The 24,626-nt window shown below is 37.7% G+C and overlaps 1 protein-coding gene across 3 annotated transcripts in view; it reads right to left on the bottom strand.

Annotated features, from left to right (window-relative positions):
* SPHKAP (SPHK1 interactor, AKAP domain containing) overlaps window positions 1-24,626 on the bottom strand; it is a 123,507-nt gene that overhangs the window by 83,268 nt on the left and 15,613 nt on the right. For all 3 annotated transcript variants that reach the window (XM_060301757.1, XM_060301756.1, XM_030855375.2), the window contains exon 2: window positions 13,352-13,457. In XM_060301757.1, coding sequence (XP_060157740.1) covers window positions 13,352-13,457 — 106 coding nt within the window. The remainder of the gene's footprint in view (window positions 1-13,351; window positions 13,458-24,626) is intronic.

Raw genomic sequence — 24,626 nt, 5'->3', positions numbered from 1 at the left:
ACAGCTCTAAACATTGCTGGGCAGAAAAAAATAATAGTAATTAGATTGGAGAAGACAGTAATTTAAGGTTAGTCACAGAGGTTTGGAGGCAGAGCTGATATTCTCTTCCATCTCATCACTTACTGAGTGATCTTGGGCAAGTCATTTAGCTTCTGCAGGACTTCGTTTTTGCATTTATTACAGGAGGATGATTACAGGCACTTCAAAAAGTTATTCCCAGTCTCAAATAAGAGAAGGTTCATGAAGGATCTACCCTCTTACCCGAGTAGGCAATTGATAGGGGATGGCTTTTATTATGAGAATGCAATAAAGTTTAGAAAACACATTTTCCATCTTAGCATTTTCTTGATCTCCGCACAGCACCTGGCGGTTTCTCTTCATTTGTATTTGTGGGGCTGCATTCCTATTTTACCCCTCTCGCTTCTCTCATCTCCTCCTTCACTCAATATTCGGTCAACAGAGGTTCATTGAACTCTTTTGATGTTTGACACTGGGAATATTAAGATGAACGAAATGACTGCTGTGCCTTGGGAATTAAACTCTAAGAGGGGAGAACAAGCGCTGACTGGCCCGTGATAGAGAAAGCAGGTGCTATGATCAGGACGATCCGTGTCAGAGATCACCCAGGATGGAGTAGCCAGTTCAACCTGTGGAAGGTTGAGACTGTGCACTTGACCCTCATGTCAAGTTGAAAGATGCGTCTGAGTTGTCTGGGGATGTTGGAGAAGGTTGGGAGAACATATCTCTCTTTCTAACTAGCTTTCCTCTCTGATGCCCTAAAAGGGAGTATCCCCTCTGCATAGGGCCTCAGCGTGTTGCTCGTTCCACCCCTCACAACCCTTTTCCTCGGAGACCTTATTGACTCTCTGGGTACTAATTCCCGCCTGGGGGGATGACTCACTGGTCTACGACTTCATCTTTGACCTTTCTCTAGAGCTTGGCTTTTCACAGTTCTAGCTGTTAGTTATTTTTCTTGGATCTCCTGCTGTCACCTTGGACTCTTTGTGTCTAAACCCCAATTCCAGCCCTTAAAAGAAACCTGACTCCCTGTCTTCTGTATTTGCAGTTAATGGAAGAACAATTCTCTCCTACCCTGGCTTGAAACGTCTGTGCCATCTGGAACGCCTCTTTATCTGTTTCTAGTCTTATATTTTGCTCTAATTTTTTCTTTAATTCACTTAACATTTAAGTACATGCTATAGACTAGTCTCTGGGTAATACAATAGTGAATAATGCAGACCCGATCTCCACATTTATGGAACTTAAAATCTGGCATGGAAACCCAGCAGTAAATAAAGGAGCACTGAAATACACTTCATACACTTTTAATTATAAATCGTGGTAGGTAGTATAAAGAAATTCAACATGGTGCAGCGATAGAGAATAAAAGAGATGGGATGATACTTGGGAAGGGCAATTAGGGAAGGCTGGACACCCACAGGGTCCTTAACAATTACAATTGTTAACGTTATAATGGTCTGTCTCTTCTATCTCCTTCACCCCTTGCCTCTCAAATCCATCTAGCTTACTGAAACCAGAATCAGAGATAAGTTCGAGGCTTTGAAGACAAACCTGGTTTCAAATTCCGGTTTTTCCATTAATTAACTGTGCAACCTAAGGCGGTCACTTAACCTCTTTGAGACTCAGTTTTTCCACCTACAAAATGAGGTCGGTGTTGCACTCACAATGAGGAATTTTTTTAGTAGACATTAAAAATACGAAACAGGGCTTCCCTGGTGGCGCAGTGGTTAAGAGTCCGCCTGCTGATGCAGGGGACACGGGTTCGTGCCCCGGTCCGGGAGGACCCCACGTGCCGCGGAGCGGCTGGGCCCGTGAGCCATGGCCGCTGAGCCTGCGCGTCCGGAGCCTGTGCTCCGCAATGGGAGAGACCACAACAGTGAGAGGCCCGCGTACCGCAAAAAAAAAAAAAAAAAAAAATACGAAACACACACAGTATCTGACTACTTTAGGTGTTCACAAACAGTGAATAGTGAATAATAAATAGCTATTATTATCACAAATATGATTACTGATGTTATGTAATTCTCTCCCAAGCCCTTAACCTCAATTGATTAATTGACCCAATAAACATTAGCATTGTACCATCTATTCCTACTGGAAACCAAACCAGGCCCTGGGGAACAAGGAAGGACATATTTGCTCAGTGAGCCCCAAATTTTATGGGCTTATTGTCAAACTATGGCCTAGTATTCAAGACAGAACCTAATTCAGCTCCCACCTGTTAGTCATTTCATGAATAGGTATCAAGCTCCAATGTTCAGGATACTGAACTATGCCCAGTTTAGGTGTTTTCCCGGCTTTGTCGCCAATACTTTCTCTGCACACACCCTCTGCTAGAATCTCCCACTTACTAAAAGAGCTCCAACTTCTAGACTTTATAATGCACATGCTTTTCCTCATATCTTTCCACCAGCTCCCTGAACTTTTTCCCAGAAGTTCCTTCCCAGCTATCAAGATATAATTGAAACCAACCCCTTTTCCCTATCAAATGTTTCTTCTTCATGATGAAAACAATTTTTTATCTCAGAATTTTGGAATGTGCATGCATGTCTTGTCCTTCCCATTAGATGATATGAGTATTATTTCTGCAAGGCTTTTGTTTTCCTCAGAGATTTTATGGAAAGGTTACAAAGAATTTTTATGTTGAGCAAATTCCCATTTTCTACTTCTGTACTATCAAATATTGTCAGATTTTATTTTCTGATAATTGTAAGTATAACGATGTTAAGAAGCATCAAAGCCCTTAAAGAGAAAAATTTCAAACACAAAATGCTACATTTGCCTAATGTATGTATCATGATTAATGATGGAATGGTGCTTAAAATTAATTGAATAATGTCATCAGAACAATGAACCCATTCTTCAAAAGCAGAGATTTTTTGTTCCCCCAACCCCAAACAGGTAGACTCAGAGAAGTTAAGATGTGTTGGGATTTTGAGACATTGACTCTCTCAGCTGTCTGGAGGCTGGAGAGAACCTGGGTTGTCCATTCCAGGGCAAGCGCCTCTGGCCATCTGCTTATTCAAGAGTTCCAAACAAATATTATTTTTAAAAATACGTATAATAATGTGGAAAAGATTTGGAAACACCGTCTAAAGAAATCATCCTTTCAAATGTTGCACTTCATTTTCATGAATGTGTGCTGGAGATGAGGAAGGAAAAAGCAAGAGGAGCGATAAAATGAAGGAAGCCAGAAAAGTGCATTAATAGAGTTCTGAGCAACCCTCAGAGAAGAATCTCCAGGCCCCTATTGCTGTTCTAGCCGTTTTCTAGGAAACTCAATTAAATTTTTCTTACACAAAGAGATTGTAATGTGAGCAGGGCAATTAGATTTGCATAGTGAGTGGTAAAGATGGCAGAGAGTCGATAAGAATGATGTTAGGGAAGAACGAAGGCAGCTATTCATCAGACATTATTACCTATTTGCTCTGCAATAAACAGTGGCATCTCTACTGCTGGTAACATTTTCTTCATAGAGATATCACATCCCTATAAAATTCACCCTTTTATCAATTACAGGAAAAAATCTGTAAAAAATACAAACACATGGAGGCTAAATAATACGCTACTAAATAACCAAGAGATCACTGAAGAAATCAAAGAGGAAATCAGAAAATACCTAGACACAAATGACAATGAAAATACGATGACCCAAAATCTATGGGATGCAGCAAAGCAGTTCTGAGAAGGAAGTTTATAGCAATACAATCGTACCTCAAGAAACAAGAAATATCTCAAATAAACAACCTAACTTTACATGTAAAGCAATCAGAGAAAGAAGAACAAAAAAACCCCCAAAGTTAGCAGAAGGAAAGAAATCATAAAAATCAGATCAGAAATAAATGAAAAAAAATGAAAGAAACAATAACAAAGATCAATAAAACTAAAAGCTGGTTCTTTGAGAAGGTAAACAAAATTGACAAACCATTAGCCAGACTCGTCAAGAAAAAAAGGGAGAACACTCAAATCAACAGAATTAGAAATGAAAAAGTAACTTTTCATTTCGTTTTCAAAAGTAACAATGGACACTGCAGAAATACAAAGGATCATTTTGTGTAATTTTACACACTTATTTTATGTTGAGTTAATCTGTGCCTTAGCGAACTTTTTGGAGAACTCTGTAATCTTTTGTTTTCCACTCTGGGATATGATACCTTTTCACTACCTCACAGCGAAACTCTATTGCTTATTTAAAGCAAACTGAACTCCTAAAAAGAGGCAAAGGAAACAAACTGGAAATTAAATTATTGTGTGGAGGGAAAAAAGTGGCATAGAAAACTCAGTGGTTTCGTCTCAGTTTCTCAGAAGGTTGAATTAAATGTTAAGATAACATTTTCCTTTTAATGATGATTCTTCTGGCTGACTGCCTGACGTTTTATGTATTTAGCCTCCTTTGACAAAAGGGGGAACTGTTTCCAAAGTATGAATAATCATGTTTGATTATTCATAGGACATATTCTGCAATGATCATCTGGTTGGATGTGAAACATTCTTGCATTACACGAATGACACCCAGTACAGTTTGGAAATCTTGTAATTGATTATTACAAAAGTATTGGAAAACAATGGAGTTCTTTTAAGGCCTTGGAACTAGCAATTCTCCACTGTCAAGGAGCAGATCAAAGGCATAGATGGTTTGGAAGTTTGGGAAGGAAATGCTTAGCAGCGGATCTGCAATTCTTTCTCTCTTTACTGTGGAGAATGATGGGAGGGAATACCCCCAGAGAAGAAAGAAGGTGACATTCTCATATCTCGTTATAAACATACTAACCTCAAGATAAACTGTACTCTTATAGCGAGAGAGTCCTTATCTATGGGATGCTTTTAGCAATCCTGGTCGAACTAAGCTTGCCTCTGGGAAATAAATATGAAATATACTGATTCATAAATATTTCTGACAAATGTCACACATGCAAGTAACTGAGTATAAAATGGAAATGTTTCACGAACAAAAGGGCTCTCTTCTTTGAAATTAATGTCCCCATGTATGTAATCTGAAGACTTTGTATATTAACCAGGCACAGAGTTTATCCTAATGTGGCAAGAAATGAACTAGGTAGACAGTTTCAGATCTCTCCCTGCTTTTCTTGTGCCACACAATTACTCTGTCCTGGAAGCTACATTGTATATCAATGCAATCACAAGAAAGGTATAAGAGCACAGAGGGCAATTCAGCAGTATCAAGCCATGCTTGTTTACTTCTGCCACATCACACTTCAGCCAGTTGGCTGGCTGAAGAATGCTTTGAAAGTTGATCAGCGCTTTCTCCACATGAAAAGGAAAACCAAGTTTGAGTCTCAAGTATAAAATACAAGAGTTTCAAACACAGATATACTCAGGAAATGCTATTATAGTATAATTTATGAATGGTCTGATTTAAAGAGAGTCAAATTAGACATACATGGAGGACAGCTGATTAATTGCTATTTAATTGCTATTTAGATGCAGTATAATGCTGTCATGTTGATATGACCAGTGATGGAAATGTGATTTTTAATGTTAGGAGAAGCAAAAGATAAGAAAAAACGCATGTGTAGGAAAACACATGATGTGTATCTAGACCTACCATTGACTTTGTATGATTTTTCTGCAAAGTGTAAGTAGCACGGATTTTGCTGTTCATCAAAGGGACAGTGGATTTGGCCACCTATCCCTTGAGTACTGATGTGTACCTTTGGCCTTTGGCAATTATAAGAAAGTGGCATTTCTCATTTCTTGACTCTTCCTTGGAAGAAGCTGCTGGGAACAACTACCTTCTAAGATGTCAGCATATGGACACATGATTTGCTAAGGTTCACACCTGCTTCTTGGATAGTCCTCATTCTGGAGAGTGTGAGCCCTCATCTGGACCTTTTAGGGCAGGTCTCCTTCTCAGCATGTAGAGACAAGCCTGGTAAATGTGGTCATGCACATGACAGGGCTCATTTTCAGAGATTCATGAACCAGAAGGCCCCTATGGAAGACTCTTCAAGTTTATCTGAGCCAAATCTTTCCGTCCCATTCTGGCAGAATTGAAAAGTGGGCACTTTTATCAGAAGGGTGAGCCTGGCCAGATACAGGGAAGGTGGATGCTGTTAGGACTGGTGGGGAACATGGTGTTTACTGCTGGCTACAAGGCTGAGAGTGTTGTTTACATGGAGGACTGAAGGGAAAGAGATGAGAACCTTAAGGCTAGTGATGGGGAACCCTGGGATGGTAAGATATTCTAAAGGCCCACAGAGAGAAAAGAGAGTTTTGAATGCCAGATTAGATATTTAAAAAAATTTAGACCCCCTCTCAGTTTTCGATAGAGATATTGAATACCTAATATAAAGGTTTGGTGTAATTGCAATAATTCAGGAAAAAAGATCACTTGCCTAGTTTCAATAGTGCAACATCACTCTCAATTCCACAAAATGTTTTAAGCTATTCTGAGTTTTCAGAGTCCTAATTTTTGGTTAAAAAAAAAAAAAGAAAGAAAAGGAAAGGCACTGCAAAATCCTTCCAAGAGTTCTTCACACACAGCAAAAAGGACGCTCAAGGAACGGAGCTGTAGAGAACAGAATAAGACTAGCATATTGGAGTCTCAAGTACTCTATATAGCAATTGTTGGCAGGAAGGAGAGGTGGTGTGGAGTCCTGAATAGAAGTCTTGACTTTTGAAGTAAGAAGCTGAATCATATTCAAACTGCAAAGTGAGCCATAATTGCTGGTTTGCAACAAAGTTTCCCACGTAAGATTACTGAATTGACATTTTCCAAAGAATAAACTCGCCATGTAGCACATATAGCCCCACCTCTCTAAAGTTCAGTGTGGACCAGCCTGCTTTAAAGGCAAGAGAAGACATTCATCATTTCAACCTGCTTTTGGTGAAGGCAGAGGAAATTAGTCTCCACCAGAGCCCGCATCATCTTTGTTCTGGCCTCAGTGCAACCTTGAAGCCTCTGGGATGTCAGTGTGGCTCAGCACATGAGGAAGTTTCCTTAGGTAGTCAGCGAAATGGCCCCCAGAGGGAATTCTGTGGCTGGCTCTTTAGATGCAGCTTGGCTGAATCTGAACCTGTGAACTCGCTACCTTGTCTCCTAGCTCTTCTTCCTAATGACCTCAATGACACCACCACTCATGGACGTCTTGGTTCAAATAGTCAGAGTTCGTGGTTCTGTTCAACTCTCAATGTCATGGAGACCTATTGACCTTGACTTCCAAATGTGTCTCATCAGAGTTCGTTTTTCCCTCCTCCCACTGCCTGTATACAGATTCTGCCTCTCTTTTCCCTGCTTCCCTATCCATTTCAGCTATGCTTCCCCTGGCATCCCAGACTCCACTCTCCCTTTGCTCTAAGGAATTATCTTTAGAACTACTATGTTAACCATCTTCAAATACCACTTTTAGTAAGACAACTATTTCTTTTTTTTTTTAAAGGTCGTTTTATTGCTGGACAATACACACTTTTCTTTTTAAAAAATTTATGTATATGTATTATATATACATATTATATAATAGATACATATTTTTTTTTCCCTAGCACCACACAGCATGTGGGATCCTAGTTCTGTGACCAGGGATCGAACCCGTGATCCCTGCATTGGAAGTGCAGAGTCTTAACCACTGGACCTCCAGGGGAGTCCATACTGTCTAATTCTTTTCTTAAAAATCTCCCTGTTTCTTTAATGCCCCTGATTACTCCTGCAGGAGGGCAATACAACAAGACACCTAGCAGTTTAACAAAATTTGGATAGGCCATTCTCTGGTATCAAAATCTGAGCCTGAAAATCACTACCAGGTTGCTTGATCAGAAGAGAGTATTTATAGAGCTCTGAGTAATTTACATTTCAGAGGGAAAAACCTTGTGTCTTCCTTCTATAGAAAGGTGGCTATGGCTCAATTATGCTGGCTTTGTATTAAATTTTATTTATTTAGTTATATATTTTTAAAAGCCCTTCCTTCCTTTAAAGAAACACTTTCTAGGGCTTCCCTGGTGGTGCAGTGGTTGAGAGTCCGCCTGCCGATGCAGGGGACACGGGCTCGTGCCCCGGTCCGGGAAGATCCCACATGCTGCGGAGCAGCTGGACCCATGAGCCATGGCTGCTGAGCCTGCATGTCTGGAGCCTGTGCTCCGCAACGGGAGAGGCCACGACAGTGAGGCCCGTGTACCGCAAAAAAAAAAAAAAAAGAAAGAGTTTCTACAAATACAGAATATTATAGCTATTTTCCATCATGTACTTCCTAGAATTAATACTGAGCCTTTTGGCCAAGAACAGTATAATTCTGACTAATAAAAAGGTCTTTAGAGATATGGATCAGATTCTGAAAAGCTTCTCAGTTTGTATGCTCACGCCTGCACACATTAATTGAATTGCTTTTGTTAATTACATGTCATCAAAATGATATGGGCTTAGATGAAAATGTATATTACAGAGTAGGATGAAACATCAAGGAGCTTCCATTTTGTTCTTCAGTTGTATCTGTGCCACTGTTGACAGCAAATTTAAGTCAGTTTAAAGGAGGTCAGTCACACCAAAGAATGCTCTTGAAACTTCAGAGAGCTGATCAGATGTCATATTAAGATCAAACTTTGCCTCTGGGAAACTGAAATGTTATCAGCCTGCTGCCTTTGATAAGTCAAAGTTTAAGGTGGATTTAATTAACATGACATAAAAAGAGAAGGCTTTTGAGGTATTGATTCTTCTCCAACAATTCTTTCCTCACATGAATCCTATTCAGAGACTTGGTTCCACTATATCCCAAGTTACAAATCTTCAGCCCATCAAGTAAAGCATGCATTGAAAATGTCAGCTATTGTGGAAATACGGCATTGACTATAATGCTTTCAAACTAGAGGAAAGTCTAACAGATACTCAACACAATGAAGGCACAATGCATGCTACGTCCAGATTCGTTTTTAAATTTTACTTACATAAATTTTGCCCTTGTATAAAGATTATTTACTTGGAACTAGTAATTATTGAGCACCAACTATGTGCCAAGGACTTACACAAAACTTTCTGTATATAAACGTCACACCAACCCTAAGACATCTGACTCAGAGAAGTTACATCACTGGCCTAAGATCACACAGTAAAAAGAGAAACCTGGAATTTAACTCAGGACTTTGGATTCCAAGTCCAGCTTTGTTACACAACATTTCACTACCTCCCTTTAGATAACAGATTTTGATTTATTATAGAGACAATATAGGGACCTTTCACTTAGTGTTTAACAGACATAAAAGGATAACATTTATAATAATTTAGCTCATTTAATGGAAAGTCCCTATGATTCAGTTTCACAAAGGTGGTTGCATTTGTCTTGTAAGGAAGAATTGTCCTATGAGAGGAGGAAACATCAGGGAATGTCCGTGTGAGATACAATTTTAAGAGATGCCACGGAGAGCTCCAGTATTCCCTCTCCACCAGCAGCTCTCTTTCTTTCTCTCAATTTTTTTCTGGCAATATTTGGAATACTATCATTTAAATGCATTATTTTACATATATTAAAACTTCCCCTGGGTCTTGGTGCTCATTAAATTAGGGTGACATAGGGGTTAGCTTACATCCCAACTTGGATGGATTGATGCTTTGTGATGAATGGAATTCTGAAATCATGTCCAGGCTCAATGAGCTCAGTTGTCAATGTCAGTTAAGGGAGGGGGCAATCGAACTAGTTTAGCAGTAGTAGTAGTTAAATAAAAATAGATTTTATTTTTGCAGTCACTATTTTATTGTGATTGCAATTTTTTTGCTTTATTTTAAGCAATCACTAACACCTCAGTGTGAATTTATCTGATAACTTTCTTAGCGCTTAGAGGAAGGGGAGAAGGAAGAGAAAGAATAATTCTGAAGCTAGAGCTGGGATAATGGTATAACATTGTGCATACCAGGGAACTTTTGAGAGCAAAAGGGGAGTCTATCCACAAAATTCCAGGAGAGTATATATAGACTGTGACTAGATGATATGGTAATCTTAGCTCTGGGGAAAGACTTACTGATAAAAACATATATTAAGGAGTTAATAAGTCCTTCAAATAAGACCACCAAAGTCTTTTTCCTGATGATATGGCTTTTTCACTGCTATGGTGTCCAGTGACCATTTTTCCCTAACAAGAAAATTGCACCTGGGTAGGATTCCCAAAAACCTTAGAGATTCACTGTGAAGCACACGGCACATGAAATACATTCGGTCAATTTGCAATTTTTCAGAGGCTGATTATTCAACTAATGCATTTTCTTCTGGAGCCTTGTTTCATTTCTTCCACTGATTAATTTAACAATATATCAGTTCTGATAAGAAGGTTTGATGGGGAAGAAGATGAAGCTATTACATGAAATGAGTTTGGGGAATTACCAATAGACTTCAATTATCCATATTACTCTTATAGAAGGTTGACTGACTGTGAAGAGTGGTGATTCAGCTGGACAGCCTTGCTACTTCTAAGACAGAGCTGCCCTTATTCTTTTTGTCACTTTTGTATAGTGCATTTGTGAACATATAGATCCTCACTTCCCAAATCCCATTATCTGTGATTAATGCAATTAAAAATATAATCATGATCACTTAAATCAGCTTGCAGTAATATATAATAATAAAATAAAGGAATTAAGTCTCAATATTCATGCCTTTCACTGAGGGCCCATGTTCCTGTTACAAAGAAGAGAAGAAACACAGGTGAGCTACTTTTTTGAAGGCAAGGAAAACAGCTATAGCCCACATGGTGTATGACACGTGGCATATATGGCTACTAAATTGTCTTAAAATGCAATTAGTATGTAAGCTTAAGAGAATATTTAAAATGAAAGGAATGTGCTATGAATATTAGAAAAATATTGCCAGTACTCAAAAGTATTGATTTCTGCATTAATTTGTAACAATCCTTCCTAAATTTAGTTGGATAATGTCTTTACTCATTCAAATCTTAATCATACCTCAAAGTCCAAATTAAGATGCACTCGTCTATCTTGAGATATGCCTGTGTAGTTACCTCACATAATTATTTAACTTATTAATTACTGTTTGACTTTTCACATGAGAAAACAGTATTATCTCCCACACTAGACTGTAAATTCTTCCAGACCAGGGGTCATTTGTGATCTTGTATCTTTCCTCAGGATGTAACAAAGTTTTAAAAGTATTTGGCTTGGACTGTATGGAATTACCCATATTTGATTTTTTTTTTTCTTTGTGGTACGCGGGCCTCTCACTGTTGTGGCCTCTTCTGTTGTGGAGCACAGGCTCCGGACGCACAGGCTCAGCGGCCATGGCTCACGGGTCGAGCCGCTCCGCGGCATGTGGGATCTTCCCGGACCGGGGCATGAACCCGTGTCCCCTGCATCGGCAGGCGGACTCTCAACCACTGTGCCACCAGGGAAGCCCCCATTTGATCATTTTTGATCCATAAAAAAGTCAGTTTCATATGGTTCAACCTAATACTAGTTGTTCTAGAAATAATTGTGGAATGAGTAGAATTATATTTAAAACTTTAAATTCATATATATATATATATATATGAAATCATTTAGAATAGATGACTGAATTTTTATTTTACTTTTTCTAGTAGCTGTCCAGTCCCAAACAGTTCTATTAGTTCATTAACTTCCAGACAAGATTTTTAAAAAATGAATATGACTACCTATTTTCTAGGGAAATAAGCATAATTGAGATAACAGATAATAAAGTACTAACTCTCTCAGCACAGTAATGCCAATATTGAATTTTTTTTCTGGCACTGCTTACTTGTTGATAAAATCATTCTTTAGAATAATATTAGTTGTAGGTAATCATTATTTTGAGTGCTTACAATATGCCAGGCACTGTTCTAAACATTTCACGTCTATAAACTCACTGAATCTGCACCTCAACTCTGTGAAGTGGGTAATATTATCTTTTTTCAGATGAGCAAATTGAGTCATGAAGAGGTAATTTGCTTGAAATCACACAACTAGTAATTATAGAACTGGGAGTCAAATTCAGGCAGTCTGGCTTCAATCTTTCTTTTAAATGCCGCTGGAATTCTAATCAATAGAAATAGAGTTATTTAAAAATTAGAATAAATTAAAAATCATTTAGCCTTATGAAAGACATAGCATCCAGTGAAGACTTTATAATTTAGAGTTACAGAGTTGAATAGACCATACCTAGGGCTTGAAAACCTGCTGCTTTAGTTCTTTCATAAGTAATTCAAAGTCATTTTGAATTGTAGTGCCTCAGTTTTCTACATTAAAAACTGGAATTCATAGTACGGAATCCTCTATAAGAATTTTATGAGGATCATATAACACATGATAATAAGAATCCTTAATTAATCAGGCAGGTATATTTTTATATTTGGTTATGAATATATGCATAAAAATATTTTGTAAAATTATGTTTAATGCTACATTTTTTATAATCAATATATGTTTTCTAATGAAGATATTTGTTTTCTTTGGTACTTAAAAACTATACAAAATCACACAAGCAGAGAATACATAAGGCTGCTTAACTGGGTACAGTAATCAATAAATTGAAATATATATACATATATAATGCACATTATGTATACGTAATTATATATACTTATACAATATGATTAGTAAAAGAATTTATCTTAATTTATAGCTATAAGTACTTTTTATAATTGAACTTTGTTTTAACAATAAATGAACTAATCCAGTGTAATTTCCTCTAAGTTTTCACGAAAAGGAACACACTTTTCTCTGGAATTCAGCATCAAATAGTGATAAAAGCATTAGATGAGGAAGTGGGCATTTGGCTTTAAATTTCTGGGCCTGAAGTTGGATTGGCTGGAAAAATCGGACAATTAAATTAGATGATTTTATGTTGTTCAAATGACAACTTTCTGCAAGTGTCTTAAAGCAAGACTTTTTATCAGTTCTAAAATCTATACTCCAGGAAATGCAATTCTGTTCCTAATAAAATAATCAGGCATACCCTTCCCTTTAAGAAAATAGCAAAAAGAGAGGAGCCATGAATTTTTCTTAGATATAGACTTAGGAGCTTAATATAATAAGTTGGGCCATTCAAAACCTGTGAAGATTTTTCTACAAGGAGATCCAAGAAGCCGTCAATCATGGCTATGTTTGGAAAGAGTTACTAGAAAAAGTTGGAGGTGTGGTGAAGCACTGGAGGCTTAGAATTTTTAAATCAGACGTTTCTGAAATGCTTGAGTTTTCCGATCATTTCCATGAATTAGATTTTTGAATGTCATCAGGGGGTTGTCCTGGGGAGCAAATTGTGGGTGATTTTGTGGTGTGTTTTTGTTGCTGTTCCTGCTTTAGAAGAAGTGCTTGAAAAGTCAAACTAAAGTAGTGTTCAAGTTCAATCGGTGAGAGGAGAGTGGTGTTAAGCAGTGTTACCTTCTTACACGCAGTGATGGAGCTACCCAAGCTACTTCCCGAGCTGCCGCTGGCGCTGCCCTGCTGCAGTTCCGGAACCTCATACATCAGGGGTGACTCCAACTCGCTGTTTGTGCCCCAAAACACAAAAGAGAACACATTCTGGTGAATCATCTCCATATTCAGAAAGAAAGAAGCATGATGTGGTTTTATGGAAAATCATCTTTTCGGATTGTGCTGAACACTGCAAACCCTCCGGCTGACATTGATGCTTGCCTCTTCGTTGGTTTCACTTTTGTAATTGGTGGAAGCACTATGACCTATTCCATTGTGAATATAAAATTGCGACCCATCACCTTCCAGTGTAGGTGGATGGACACAGTGCATCTGCATGACTTCTAGCAGGGTTGACATCTTTTCTTAAGCAAGCAGTTTTAAAACCCAAGTAATATCCTTTCAATTTTCACATTAATTCTGCTCGGCCAAAATGGACACATAAAAATTACTTATTTTGGGCTTCCCTGGTGGTGCAGCGGTTGAGAGTCCGCCTGCCGATGCAGGGGACACGGGTTCGTGCCCCGGTCCGGGAAGATCCCACATGCCGTGGAGCGTCTGGGCCCGTGAGCCATGGCCACTGAGCCTGTGCGTCCGGAGCCTGTGCTCCGCAACGGGAGAGGCCACAACAGTGAGAGGCCCGCGCACCGCAAAAAAAACCAAAACCAAAACAAACAAAACAAAACAAAACAAAAAACAAACCCAACTCATTTTATTTTTTAAAATGAGGGAAAAACATAATTTTAACTGGGAGGCAGCGTGGTACTATGAAACGAACATGAGCTTTAGAAAACACAGGTCATCTCTTTATAATCTCTGTGGCTGGGGATGGTATCTTAACTTCTCTGTCTCCATTATTCTAGACTTATATCCTTTTCCCCTATTTCTGTCAAATCTTGGTGGGCTTGACTATATACGGGGCTGTATAAATATTTTAAAAGATTTGAAATTATTTCTGCAGCCTCAAGATGTGATATAAATTGAAATTATTTTTAGAAAATATTTTTAGAATAGTTATAAATATTAAGATTCAGAGGGTTGTTTTGTATTTAAATTAGGCTAAATATTTTTCTTCTGAAAATATGCAAATTTGGGTTTTTAAAAAAATGTACTGTTATCTCAAGTCTACACGTTTTATTTTCATGGTTGTTTGCCACATAGAATATATACAATTCATTGCAATACATTTTTTGGAATACTGTCTAATGATTCTTTATGCAATTATCAACCCAAAATATAGAATTTTTTTCTTAAGAGAAGCACAATAGAAAATCAGTTAAATAAACAATGTATTTCTGAATAACATATAACCCTCATGCTTTAAGTTCTGAATTAGTCAACTTTCACTGCATTGCAATTAACCGTAAGTCAAATATTGCATGTATGTAGTCTGTTTGTATTTCTATTATTAATTATAACATTTTTACATGACTGCTGATGGTGCTATGTAACAGATCAGAAATTTGGGTAAAAATTTCAAAGAATAATTCAAGTAAGATCTGCTTTATTTTAAACTTTATGTATTATTTTCTGAGAAATTGCCACCTTGAGGAATAGAATGAGTATAATTTAAATGAAAAGATAGCACCCATGTTATTTTTGTTGAACTGGTGAAAGGTTGCAAAAGGAAGGAAGGAAAGGAAGGAAGGTGAGGGGAGGGAGGGAGGGGGAAAGGATGCGAAAGCTAACTGGCTCCCGATACTGGCTATAACTTCTTAGCCAGGATACTGCCTAGCTTTTCAGGGTCTGTCTCTTCTTTTATAGATGACATGTTTGGAGTAAAGTCTGTGGTCCCTGCTAGCTATGGACATCACTTTCAAAATATCATAGAGAGTCTGAGTTTTCAGCCGTATTTTTACAGGCTTCCCACACGTGAGGTTATAGCTTTTTACGCTATTAAGTGTGATTCTCCCTCAAACGCAACTGCAGATGTCCCTCTGAATGCTTTCTTGGCCACAGGAAAGTTTGGCTTTTACACAAACACCAAACAGGTGAGGTTCCAAATCATTTTCACGTGGAAGACAGGACCACAGACCAAGCTAACTTTGGGCTGTAATAACTTGGCCCATAAGTCAGAGAAATTGTATTTCTTCTAGGAGCCAAAGCTCCATGTGCAGGAGTTCAGGCTGAAGAATCTACAAAGCTACATGTCCTGTTTGCTACTGTGTCCCTTAGGCAACTCTGGTGAGCTGGTGGATCACTTCCATCCAGGCCACCAAAGGACTTAGGTTCACTGTTAGGACACCTCCCATGTCTCTTTGCAGGGTTATCGGTCCTGAGAGTGGGAAGTAGGCAGACTGAGAAGTAAGGTGGAGACAAGCCTGATATAAAACAGAGTAGAAACAGAGCTTCAACAATCTGTGATCGTTCTAAAGGGGGATCACATCTAACTTAGGGAGAGTAGCTCCAAAATCAGGGAGTAATGGGAACATCGGGAAAAGTGAAAGATCACCCATGGAAGTTCCTTGTTTTCCCATGAAGCACAATGTATATGACTGCAAGTAGCCGCGGGTGCTATAGTGATTACTATGTACATAAAAGTTTAACTGCTGATCTAGTCTAATGGGAAGAAGAAATGACAAGTCTACCCACATGTATCCTGAAAGCCCTTCTGCCTTTAAGATGATTGTGAGATCCTGGTCTGAGATGAAGGTGAAGAAGGGAATTTGAAACTGTTGCTTGCCTGTAGGGTTCACTCCATTTGTTCTAAGGCTAAGCATGTATAGCATTAAAAAAAAAAAAAAATATATATTTGTTTATTGTTATAAGAATTAAATGAGGCAATAGAGTCACATAGTGGGACTAAAATCTGTGCATTACTTCACAATAACTGTGAGGCAACTCCTTGCACCAAAGCCAATGCATCTTTCACTCTCCTGAAACACATTATAAATCAATTTATTGACACCTATATCCAAAATATATCTAGAGAGGCATATCTTTTAAATCATGTGACATGGATGTAAATTTCCAGTAGGTGGCTACAACACAGCCCAATCTGTTCCCATGTCTTTGGAATGGAAATGGAATTTTTAGAGTATTTGCAAAAATGTTGTCTCTAGAGAAGCAGAACATTTGCTGCTACAGGATGAGACAGAGATGGCAAGAACATGAAACTCATGCATTTATTAAAATGAGTTCAAACTGACATTAAAAGAACTGCTATCAAGATACAGTACAGCCTTATAACTTGCTTCTAATGGGTATGGCTGCAAATACTTTCCTGGGACATTTTCATTTGATTTTGACAAGTGTTGACAGTATTTATTAAGCACATCCTTTCAGACTGGTTTCGTGCTGAAACTGCTAAATACATTTCAATGAGGAGGAAGACGAAGGTAGGAAAGAAGGTACAAAAGCAGAATTTAAAGTAGTGACTTTAAAAATATTATAGGAAGAGAAGCAGACTCCTTTGTAGAGCAATGTTATATATGAATTGCCCGAGTCCTGAGCTGTCACCACACTGCAATCATTAATGATTCATGCAGTGTGAATAAGTAGGTCACATCAGAAAATAGCTTAAGGAATATTCAGTTATTTCACCAGAGTGAAGTGTCCAGTTACTGGAAACTGAGTTGTTTATATGCTGCTACTCAAAGTTTGGTCTATGAACCAGCAGCATTGATATCTCTTGGAAGCTTGTTAGATACCCAGGAGCTCAGGTCCTGCCCTAGAACTTCTGAATAAGATCTGTAGTTTGACATTAAACTCAGGTGATTCGTATTCTCATTAAAGCTTGAGAAGCATTTATCTAATGTATTAAGTTAAATATACATTCTTTTTTGCCCTTGAGCCGTTGCATATGATATTACTTCTTTTAGAAACACTCTTCTCAGTCCCCTTTCTTCTTCCTGGATAATTCCTTCTCTATCATTTGAGTCTCAGTCTATAAATCACTTCTTGCACTTTCTCCCTTCCCTCTTTCTGCCAAAGAGGCCACTACTCCTCTCCAACCTCCATTGTCCAATGCACAAACACAAACATACACTCTCACCTCTTCCCACCCTCTTCCCAACACTCAACCCAACCCAAGAAATGAGATCGATACTCTTCTTGTGTGTCCCAACAGCACCCTGAACCTTATCCTGTTTTAGCCTTTGTCAAAATGATATATAATTATGTAATGTTTGTCTGTATCCCCCTTTAGGCTGTAAATACTGAAGGATTAGGGACCCCTTACAACCTAGGACGGTGCAAATGTCTTGCATTTCTAACAAGTGTCTGGTGCAGTGATGGATGCTCAATTAGTATTTATTAATGTTGTTTTTTCTTATCTTTCTGAGCATCCTGTTTGACCTCAAAAGATTATGCACAAAAGAATGTTTGAATTCAATGCTTAATTTTCTGCAGTGGTGACATATGGTGAGATAAGCCACATCTGAGAAGATAACCTAAAGTATTTCCCAGGATAATTCTAACGAAAAGGGGTCCTGCTGCTATTGTTGCGAGAGTCTAGTAAACACAGTGAAAGTTAGACAATTTTAAGATTCTAAAAGGTAAGATTTCTTATCTTCTTCCCCGGTTAAAGAATGCTTTCAGTGAAATATAGTAAATGGTTTGACTGTCTCAGTTCTGTTAAGGATATCCACTCTTGAGCTTTAATACTAAATCCTCTAATTGCGACACTCGGAAAAAAAATAAAAGCTCTCATCTATCAGAAGGAATTTAGAGCAAAGAGTCAAGTTGCTCTTGTTAAAGCCGGTTTAACAATGTGTCACAACCTAGAATTTAGAGGATTTTAAAATACACATTTGTGTGGTTCAAAATGAAAATTTGCTAAAGTGAATGTCCTTCTTTTACCTTCAGCTAAAGGGATTAACTTGTTAGATGAAGCTCAGGGGTTTAGGTTAGTCTTTCAAAAACTGATTTGTTTTTGGAAACATAAAAGAACTCTGAAAACCCACAAGAATCTTGAGAAAGAAGAACAAAGCTGGAGGCATCACACTCCCTGATTTCAAACTATATTACAAACCTACAAAATCGTGTGATACTGGCATAAAAACAGACACATAGATCATTGGAATAGAATAGAGTCAGAAATAAATGCACACATATAGGGTCAATTAATTTATGACAAAGGAGCCAAGAATATACAATGGGGAAAAGACAGTCTCTTCAGTAAATGGTGTTGGGAAAATTGAGCAGCCACATGCCAAAGAATGAAACTGGACCACAACCTTCCACCATACACAAAAATTAACTCAAAATAGATTAAAGGCTTGAGCATAAGACCTGAAACCATAAAACTCCTAGAAGAAAATATAGGCAGTAAGCTCACAGATAATTTTAAAAATCTGACACCGAAAACAAAAGCAAAAAAAAGCAAAAACAAACAAATGGGACTGCGTCAAACTAAAATGATTCTGCACAGCAAAGGAAACCATCAACAGAATGGAAAGACAAACTACTGAATGCGAGAAAATATTTTCAAATCATGTATCTGATAAGGGGCTAATATCCTAAGTATGCAAAGAACCCATACAACTCAATAGTAAGAAACTGAACAACCCAATTAAAAAGTGGGCAGAAGATCTGAATACTGATGGCCAATGAAAAGATGGTACATGAAAAGATGTGCTGCATCATTAATCATCAGGGAAATGCAAATCAAAACAATGATGAGCTATAACCACATGCCTGTTAGAATGACTATTAGTAAAAAGACAAAATAACAAGTGTTGGAGAGGATGTGGAGAAAAGGGAACACTTGTGCACTGTTGGTGGGAATGTAAGTTAGTGCAGTCACTATGGAAAACAGTTTGGTGGCTCCTCAAAAATTAAAAATACAACTATCATACAATCCAGCGATTCCACTTCTGGGTATTTCTCCAAAGAAACCAAAACCACTCGTTTGAAAAGATATGTGCACCCCATGTTCATTGCAGCATTATTTACAATAGCTAAGACATAGAAACTTCCTAAATGTCCATCAGTGGATGGGTGGATACACGCACTCACACACACACACACATACACTGGAATATTATTCAGCCATAGAAATGAATGAAATCTTGCCATTTGCAACAACATGGCTGGACCTTGAGGGCATTATACTAAGTGAAATAAGTGAGACAAAGAAAGACAAATACTGTACAATCTCTCTTATATGTGGAATCTAAAAACATATACATATGTGCGTGTATATCTATATATCTATATTTATATCTTTATCTATAAAACAAGAGGGAGAGGTAGGTGGGAGAAATAGGTGAACTGTTTTTGTTTTGTTTTTTAAATTTTAAATAAATTTAATTTAAAAATGATTTGTATTAAAAATCACATGATATGTTAGTTTCTTTTACCTTCATCTTCTGACCAATCTATTGACAAACACTCCCTCCTTGACCAAACTCTAGTCAAGTTCCTCTGAACCATCTATTCAACTAGATTTTGACCTTAGTCTGCTGAGCCCAGTTTTAGCAAAGAATTCTGCTAAGTCAGTTTAGTAAAATTCTCCACCCTTGATATCTACTTAAGTTCCTCATCCTTCACCCTTAATATCTAAGTCCTTGGTCAGACTCTAGCAAGAATCCCAGGCCATTTTAGCAAGGATCCCCCTCCCCTTGATATCTCCTCTTAGTAATTTTCTATCCACTGAACCCCCACCCTGCCCAATGGTTATAAATCCCCAATTGTCCCCATTGTATTTGGAGCTGAGCTCAGTTCTATAAAGAGTTATCTCTCTCCCCTACTGCAGTAGCTCAAATAAAATGTCTTGCATTTCTAACAAGTGTCTGGTGCAAGGTTTTTCTTCTACACCATGTAACCTTCTGTTCCATCTCTGGTAAGAAATTCACATGTTTTTCCTTCTGTACTCATGTTTTTCTTTTCTGGGTTGGAGACATCAGAGCATGGCTTTCTCATCATGTCATCCATGAGAATTAAATATGTCACCAGCTTATCAGTGACTAGCAGACCTACAAACTCCTCATTAATTTTGTAGGATTTTACTAAAAGTATTACAGGAAATGACTATTCAACCCTGAAAATATTTTTAAACCACCATTATGCCCTGTTTTAATTTTTAAAGGTGACCAAAGAACTGTAGAATGGTGAATTCCAGACTTTTTTGATCTCCTGGACCAGTAAAATAACAATAACAACAACAATAATATTATAAAGCAACTAAGCTTTTATTTTCCCAAATAAGGATCTTTAAAGAAAATCCTTTACTACCTCTCTCTCACATTCATTCTTCAAAGAAGGGACATTTAAACAATGTAACGATACTATGATACATTATCTAAGAATGAAGAATATTTCTTTTTAAGAAAAGATGGTTGACAAACTTCACTATAATTTTTTTGTCCTCAGATCAGTGAAAATGTGGCAGACCTGAGTTTGTGTACTTTTTGTGAGGTACTATTAAAAAATGACAATAAAAAGAGTATAAACAGATCATTTATTACTAATCATAAAACAAGGGGCTCAACTGAACAATATTCTGTGGGTCAGAATACTGTGCTTTGCAAATTCATATATTATCTCTGAGTAAATAGGTGACAACAAATAATGGTCTCAAGAATTTTTTTTTTTTTTTTTCCTTTTTGCGGTACGCGGGCCTCTCACTGTTGTGGCCTCTCCTGCTGCGGAGCACAGGCTCCGGACGCGCAGGCTCAGCAGCCATGGCTCACGGGCCCAGCCGCTCCGTGGCATGTGGGATCTTCCCAGACCGGGGCACGAACCCGTGTCCCCTGCATCGGCAGGCGGACTCTCAACCACTGCGCCACCAGGGAAGCCCTGGCCTCAAGAATTTAATACTACCTTAGGAGCTTATTTTTGTACCTTAAAAGGTGGTTTCACAATCTCAGCCTTCACCAAGACGCCCAAGAAATAATTTTGAAATATAACTCCTTGTTCAGAAAAGAGGATCAAGCCAAGCGAAAGAACAAGATAGCTTAGCTTTTTTCCCCCCTTCTGTTAATGAGGGCTAGGGGGAGACTTTTGAAAACATATGCCCTACAAATGGTGTGTGCAAAAATATTATTTTAATGTCAGACAAAAAGTATTGCTAAGTTAGTGTTGCATGAACATGCATTTATACATGAAGACCATTAGATGCTTACTATTGATATATTTATCCCAAAGTGCTTTATTTCTAAAAAAATGATTTAGGTGATATTTGTTTGGAGGGTCAAAACACATCATATATGTCACTGCATTCTGCTGCATTTAGATTTTAGTTCAGATACTTAATAATATATGTTACAGTAACCACCTCCACTCCCAGCTAATTTCTGTTCTTCCACCAAACCACCTGGGCAAGTGCCTCGTTCTGTTATACAATCTTCTCTATGTTACTTCTGAACACATTACCATCATTTAATGTAGCAGGGGCTTAGCATCTATGGAGTGTTTTACACAGTCTTTTAATTATATCTGTTTTATAGATGGGAAATCAAGGATTAGAGGTAAATGTAATCCAAGTTTATTTCACTGGTAAATAAGTGATCTGAGACTTGCCCTTCTTCTCTTATCTCTACACCATGCTTTTTCCATTGTAACTTCTATTTTCCCTTCTAATCCTTTGCTTCTATGACCATGACCTCTAAATGAGTCCCGAAGTAGCCAAATCCTAGTGCTTTAGTATTCGAGAAACATAGGTTCAAGTTTCTATTTTTACCACTTGTTAGCTGGATGAAATTAGACATGTGACTTAAACCTCTCTGAGCATTGGTTTCCTCATCTGTAAGATGCAGATTATAATGCAAGCTGTGTCATGGAACTGTTCTGGTAGTTAAATGGGGTTCTTCTTGTAAAGCAGTAGCATAGTGTTGGCATAGGGAAAGCACTCACTATTAAATTGGGCAATGATACCGTGCTAAGCCCTGTACATTTACTTACTCTTAAGAGTCTCCTTATTAGATTTTAAGTACATTTTGATAGTAAATTAAACATAATACATGCAGGCCTTTTGAATAAATGCATAAATACTTGTTATAGTGACATTTCTCTGTTCCCAGTTCTGAGTTTCGAAAATATATATATACTTATGCTGACTCTTGACTATTACCATGAGGTTATAAAATAAAGAATGATGAAACTTTTTTAAATCCAAGAGAACATAAAATTCGTTCAATTAGTCTAAGGCTGTACAAATATATGGCCTGTTCAGACACACAGTCTTATGTTTGTCAACATGGGGAAATATTCAGATCATTGAAGCAAAGCCCCAAAGCTTACAGAGGACTAGTTTGACTTCAGTGAAAATTTGAATTGAAAGTGTTTCTTGAGGAAAGAAGTTGTATTGCTTAAATGCTACTTTAATTGAAAAAATTTAATAAGACTAATAAATACATAAGAATGATTTTTCTAAAGCGTTTAATATATATTTTCCTCTGTGTTTCTGTTTGCCCCCTTCATTTGCTTGGCAAACCCTTTCTACTGAGATGCTGGGAGTTAGGCTTCTGTGAAGCCTCTGCTTCAGGTATCATCAAAAGTCACATTGAGGAACTGATATAAGAAATGTTAGGAGAGGGAGGAAAAGGGATGTATCCTGGCTTGAGCCATGCATCTTGGTCATTCACATTCAAAGTCAGTTATATGAAAGTGGGTTAATGAAGAAAAAAGGAGTGAAAGAAGAAAGATAAGAAATGTAGCTGTGTGTGAAAAATATGAGCCTGTGTCATTCTGATGTGTCTAGTGATTGTTGTACAGTATAGATTTTAAGAAGTCTTTGTTGATAAATAAGTGAGTGAATGAGTTTTGTTGGTCTCCTAAGTTAGGAAAACTCGCATACTATTCTGTCAATCAAGATAATATGTCATATTTTACATGTTGCTTCTGAGGGTATAAATGTACGTGGCTTTTTTGAAAAACAATCTGGACATACGTTTCACAACTCTTATTCATACATGTTACTCAGTACCGCCCCTTGCAAGAATGTATTCTAAAGAACAGACACTGAGATAAAGACTCACGTACCGGATGTTCAACTCAATATCATGAGTAGAGAAAAACTGAAAATAAATAATACATTCACTAATAGGTACATTGGTGGAATTAGTATGCAGATATTAAGATGATGCCTCTTCCCCATAAATACAAAATGACTTGGGAAAATGCTCCCCTGTTGAATGAATACAGTTGAACACAAAATGTTATACAATATGACTCCTGACATAGGTGGCATCCTTTTAAAATGTAAGATTAATCCGGTCATTTCTATGCTTAAAACCTTGCCATAGGTTTGCATTTCACTTCGAGTACAATTGTAAGTCGTTGCCACGGACTACAAGGCTCTATATGCTTGAAATCCCATGACCTCTGAGACCTTGTGCCCTTCACACTCTTCCTGCCTCTCTCCACTCTGGCTACACTGGCCTTCTTGCTAGTCCTAGAACGGAACAGGCACACTGCTGCCCCTCTGCTCTTTGTCTGCAAAATCCCTTTGTATTACCTCCTTCAGGTCTTTCCCAAATGCCCCTTCTCACTGCGGCTTTTACTGATCATCCTGTTGTCACCCAGGCCCCCCATCCCTGGCGTTTCCATCTCTCCTACCCTGCCTTATTTTTCTCATTATCAACATCATCTTCTAACATTCTATAGGATGTATTTATTTACTATGCTTATTATTTATTGTGGATCTCTCCTCCCTGCGTTCCCCTGCAGGTTTATTACCTGCTGGGTATAAACTCCAAAAATGTGGGGATCTTTTTCGGTTTTGCATGAGGCATTCTCAGGCCAAACATAATACCTGGCATATAGTAGGAGCTCAGTAAATGTTTGTTAAATCGATGAGCTAATTAAAACAAATGTATACATAGTTTCATATGCATATGAACATATGCATAACATATGAAAATGTTAACAGAACTTATCTTTGGGTAAAGGGGTTACTTGTGACATTTTCTTTCTAGTTCTTTTCTACATTTTCTAAATTCTTTACATTCTTTACACGTGTGTGTGTGTGTGTGTGTGTGTGTGTGTGTTTGACTCAAAAGAATTCTTTATTTTAAAATGTGTGATCTCTGTAAACTCTGAAAATCTAGCGCTTATGAAAAAAATTGGAAATGCAAAATCTATTATACTTACAGTCATAAGGAATTTCCCTGATTATTAAATAATTTTTTTCCTTCAAAATCAAATGAAATTTGCCATCTTAACATATAGATTATCATTTTAGTGATGAGTTCTCATGGGACCCACCAAAGCTGCTACAGTGAAAATGGATTAATGTGACTGTTAGAAGTAATAAAACAACAAAACAAGCAAATGCTGCCTTTAACCAAAGGTAACCTCC

This window comes from Globicephala melas, chromosome 7 (genome assembly GCF_963455315.2).
Source record: "Globicephala melas chromosome 7, mGloMel1.2, whole genome shotgun sequence".
In the NCBI taxonomy this organism is placed as follows: Eukaryota; Metazoa; Chordata; class Mammalia; order Artiodactyla; family Delphinidae; genus Globicephala; species Globicephala melas.
Note: the sequence above shows the minus strand (reverse complement) of the source record. Positions and strands in the feature narration are given on the sequence as shown.